The sequence below is a fragment of the Sus scrofa genome, unplaced genomic scaffold (genome assembly GCF_000003025.6).
Source record: "Sus scrofa isolate TJ Tabasco breed Duroc unplaced genomic scaffold, Sscrofa11.1 Contig935, whole genome shotgun sequence".
NCBI lineage: Eukaryota > Metazoa > Chordata > Mammalia > Artiodactyla > Suidae > Sus > Sus scrofa.
This window is the reverse complement of record NW_018085352.1, coordinates 59,265-64,107: the sequence shown is the minus strand read 5'-3', so window position 1 is coordinate 64,107 and position 4,843 is coordinate 59,265. Positions and strand designations below refer to the sequence as shown.

At 36.0% G+C, this 4,843-nt stretch overlaps 1 protein-coding gene across 1 annotated transcript; it reads right to left on the bottom strand.

The window, feature by feature from the left end:
- Positions 1 to 2,762: 2,762 nt before the first annotated feature.
- On the bottom strand, positions 2,763 to 3,740 carry LOC100152570 (olfactory receptor 4K15-like). Its single transcript, XM_005653546.2, has one exon. The coding sequence runs from the start codon at positions 3,723 to 3,725 to the stop codon at positions 2,763 to 2,765; it is 963 nt and encodes a 320-aa protein (XP_005653603.2). The 5' UTR covers positions 3,726 to 3,740.
- Positions 3,741 to 4,843: the final 1,103 nt, after the last annotated feature.

The following is a 4,843-nucleotide window of genomic DNA, read 5'->3' as shown; positions in this document are numbered from 1 at the left end:
ACAAAACACTTTATCTCTTTTTCAAATCTGCATAAGAACCTTGCTAAAAATAGAATATTTTTTACTATAGGATTTTTCCTTCTTACACTTCTACTCTTCTCATGAGTTTACTGAGGATATTTATACTTATTACCATGTACTCTTTTCTTACTACCATGAACTTTTTTTTTTCACAATTTTTAGGGCTTTACATGCAGCATTTGTAAGATCCCAGGCTAAGGGTTGAATTGCTGGCCTACACCACAGCCACAGCAATGCCAGATCCAAGTTGCAACTCCCCTAAAGCTCAGAGCAATGCAGGACACTTAATCCACTGAGCAAAGTCAGGGATCAAATCCACATTGTCATGGATACTAGTCAGGTTTGTTACTACTGAGCCACAATGGGAACCCCACCATGAACTCTTAATTGGATAGATTGCTTATCTTTGCTTTGTTTAGTTACGTTTCTGAGATGTTAAGTATTTACCACAGAACTTAGAACAGTACCTGATGCATGTTTAGCTCTATGTGAGTACTGTCGTGATGACTGCAGTCATCAAAGTAAAACCTACCCCGTATTCCAGGGCCAACAGATTTTTTTATAATATCAAATTCCTCCTCTACTTTGAGTGGTCTTAATTCCTGGTTTGTCTTATATCTATACACATTTCTGTGTTTTTATTTTTCTTAATTTTTACAGTTGAATGTACAGTAATCCTTATATTAGTTGACCTATATTCTTGCTGTATGACTTGCTATGCAAAGAACTCTAGTACTGTCTTAAGTCTCAGTCTTCATTTTTTAAGATTTTTCCATATATTGAGTAGGAAAGAGGTATGAAAAAATAAGCAGAGAATCACATTTTCTGCACAGGTCATATCTTATTCCACCCTAGGTAGCAGTACATTCTAAAAGTGTGCAATTCTGGGCTGACAATAACCCAAAAAAACAAAACATAAGACCAACCTAAACATAAATTCACTCACACTTTCTGACTGTATAAAATTGCTCAATATCTTTACCCTTTCCTAAATTTACTTTTATTATGTATAAAATGAGCAGAACAAATATCTCATAGACATATTTTAAAGCTTAAAAGACATGTAAAATTCTTATCACATTTCTTATTGTACAGCGTCAATTAAGTTGCAGTTAGTACTCTTAGCACAATGATATATCATTGGTTTTTACATAAAAGTTGAACAGTGTGCAAAAGTAATGTAGAATTATTAATCTTGTATTGTTGTAAAAACTTGAGTACATCAATATACTTGGACATTCATGCACATTTGTTTTCATTTTCATTCTGTTATGTCCATAATAAATTGATTTCTTTCCCTTTGGTTCAGAAATTTAAAAAAAATTTTCAATAATAGTAATTATAGAATCCCATTAAGTGACTCTAAAAAGACTAGAAAAAACTCAGCATTATAACATATTGTGAAATCAGAACACAGTTTGAAATATAGGAGGAGCCTTGAGTACGATAAAAGAGGAAAAGGCCAAATTACCTATAGTGGGGAAGCCTAGAAAAATATTGATTTGTAAGTGATCGTGGAAGGGTAAGTTCATGACTGTCCTAAAGACCTTGAAATAGGATTCTGTCATTTTCTGGATATTAAGTAGTCAATATAAAAACAAGATGTTAACTAAGTAAAAAGTCCATGTAGAAAAATAATAGTTTGTATCAGGTATCGGTATGAAAAGCTACCATATCTGAGAAGGTAGAAATCATGGAGACCTGGGAAGGAAAGAGTATTTTATCTAAGATACTAACTCTCATCACTGTGCCTACAAATGGTAGGGTATTGTAATACACCCCTGAAATTCCCCAGATTATTTCAACAATATTAAATGGAAATTAACATAACCAAGTACAGATTATACTGAGGAATAAATTTATTCCATGAGTTGTTTTCCATAAATAACGTGTATTAAGCAGCCACCTTGAATAAAGATTTGTGAAAGTGTTGACTATAAATACCTTCTTCTGGATAACCATGCCATTTTATATCTCATAAATTAACAACAATCAGGAGTTCCTGTCAAGGCACAGCAGAAACGAATCTGACTAGGAACCATGAGGTTGTGGGTTCGATCCCTGGCCTTGCTCAGTGGGTTAAGGAGCTGGTGTCACAGTGAGCTGTGGTGTAGGTCACAGATCTGTCTCAGATCTGGCATTGCTGTGGCTCTTGCATAGGTTGGCAGGCACAGCTGCAATTAGACCCCTAGCCTGGGAACCTCCATATGCCGTGGATGTGGCCCTAAAATGACAAAAGACAAAAAATAAAAAAAAAAGTAAATTAATAACTATCATAGAATAGCTCCTTATGTGCTGTCAGTTACATAGTACAGTGAGAAATACATTCTTACCTAGGTATATCATACATTAGGTATGTAAATAGATATATTATTTCTATGACTTAGAGATATATACATACCTATTATTACTCCAAAACTGGCATCTGAGCAATACTGTTTTGAGAGGGAGGGGTACAATTTAATTACCACTTATAAGTAAGTTTCTTTCTCAGTGTTTTTGAAGCCTGAATCTTTAAAAGTTTTGAATACAAAATAGGAAATAAAAAAGAAAGAAAAGCACCCATTGGAGGGAAAAATATGAAAATCAGTAAAATTCATTCATTTTTGTCATTGTTATTCTTCAATTCAAGCTAATCCCTCTCACTGGTCAAAATTATTTGCTTTAACATCACAGACTTCATTTGTAAATATCTAGAAATAAAACTATAGTGGTAACAGTCCTATAAATTTACTTCATTTCTAGGAAAAGATATTTCTTAAAGCTGCAGAAACCTGGCCAGACTTCAGATACCGACTCTTCAGTTTTGCCATAGCTGCCTTCATTTCTTTGTTCCTTAGAGTGTAGATAACAGGGTTTAAAATGGGAGTAAAGATGGTGTAGAACACAGCAAGGACTTTGTCAACCGAATAACCACTGAAGGGCCACACATAGATGAAGATGCATGGGCCAAAGAAAAGTGTGACCACGGTGATATGAGCAGTCAGTGTGGAGCGGGCCTTCGCCATGCTAGCAGAGGAGCGGTTCCTAACTGTGATGAGTATCACAGTGTAGGAGACAACCAACAGGAGGAAGGAACTCAAAGAAAGAAAGCCACTGTCTGCAACTATTAGTAGGCTGATAACGTAAGTGTCTGTGCAGGCCAGCTTGGTCACTAGAGGGAGGTCACAGAAAAAACTGTCCACTTGATTAGGACCACAGAAAGGCAAATTCACAGTAAATGCCAGCTGGCTGGTAGTATGGATGAGGCCAACACCCCATGGAATGAGGACCAGAGTAATACACACACGGCGGCTCATGATTGTTGTATAGTGGAGAGGTTTGCATATAGCAACATAACGGTCATAGGCCATGGATACAAGGATCACCATTTCACCACCAGCAAATAGATGAACAGAGAAAATCTGGGCCAAGCAGGCCTCAAAAGAAATAGTCTTGCGCTCAACCAGGAAGTCTGCAATCATTTTGGGGGTAGCAAAGGAGGCAACACATATGTCTATAAAAGAGAGGTTTGCAAGCAGAAAGTACATGGGAGTGTGAAGGCGGGAATCTGAGGTCACAGTGAGGATGATGAGAAAGTTGCCCAGCAGAATGGCCAGGTAGAGTAGTGAAAATATGAAAAACAAGAAAGGTTGGAGCTCCTGGGAGCCAGAGAGTCCCAGCAGCACAAATTCTGTCACCCGAGAATGATTTGTCTCATTCATTGACTTTGAAAGGAACTTCTCTTCAGTTATCTAAATAGGAGAGAAATAGAAATCAATTAATGAACTAAGTTTAGTTCAATTTCCTAGTTCAGTTAGGGAGTCTAGTTTCTATTCAAATATGTAGACATATACATATATATAAATATATATATAGGCATGCCGACATAGAGATAGTACTGTAGCAATCAAAATGAAGAGAACAGAGCCAGAATGAAACATTGAACCAAAAGTCGTTTAGAAAAGGACAGTGGTGTTTGGGATGTTTCATCCCACATTGATTCACTTAGTTACATAAATTTGAAAAGTCAAACTCTTTTGCAAATGAAAATTACAAATGAATATCTGAAAAGTTATTTTTACATCACAGAAATTCACCATTTTAATTTATGAAGATAAAAATCTATTTTTTTCTTCATTAAGTGTAAGAACTTTAACAAAAGAAAAAAATGTGAACTGCTATCAGGTGGAGGTAGATTTTCACAAAATTAATGTGCAAAAAAATTAGACACAAAGGAGTCAATGCAGTATAACTCTATTACATGAAGTTTAAAAACAGACAGGCAAATCTTTTGTATTTGAAGCCAGGATAGTGGTTTTCCTTGATGGGAGGAAAGGGACAGGAGGGGCATTGGAGGGGCTTTTGTATTGCTGGTAATGATCGGTTTGTTGATTCAGGTGATAGTAATTGGCTTCCTGGGCTGCCCAGATAAGAGGTGACTCTCTCTTTCCCTTCGTGGGTTCTGAAAACATCTTTCTGCTGTAGCACTTAAAGCTCTCTTCTCACTGCTAGTAAAATAGTTTTTGACATTGGCTTCTTCAGAAACTGTCTTTCACAGTTCAGCATTAAATCAAAGATGATTATATATTTTATATAACAAGATTTTCTTAAGAAATGAGTGTTTAATTACATCTTTTCAGTTTTTCCCCTTATACTAAGTAGCCATGGGTATAACAAGAAGAAAATTTAGGTCTCATATTTGCTCCAAAGGAAAAGCTATGTGAAGAATAAACATATAGACATATTCCTTCCCTCTTCTGACACAGAATGGCTCAGTGACCTCAGAAAATCTCTTAAGTCAACACCTACACTCTTGAAAATGTTAAAATGAAGATGTTGG

What these genes read in the sequence shown, in the direction of transcription:
- LOC100152570 (XM_005653546.2), bottom strand. Translation starts at nt 3,725, where the DNA reads ATGAATGAGACAAATCATTCTCGGGTGACAGAATTTGTGCTGCTGGGA.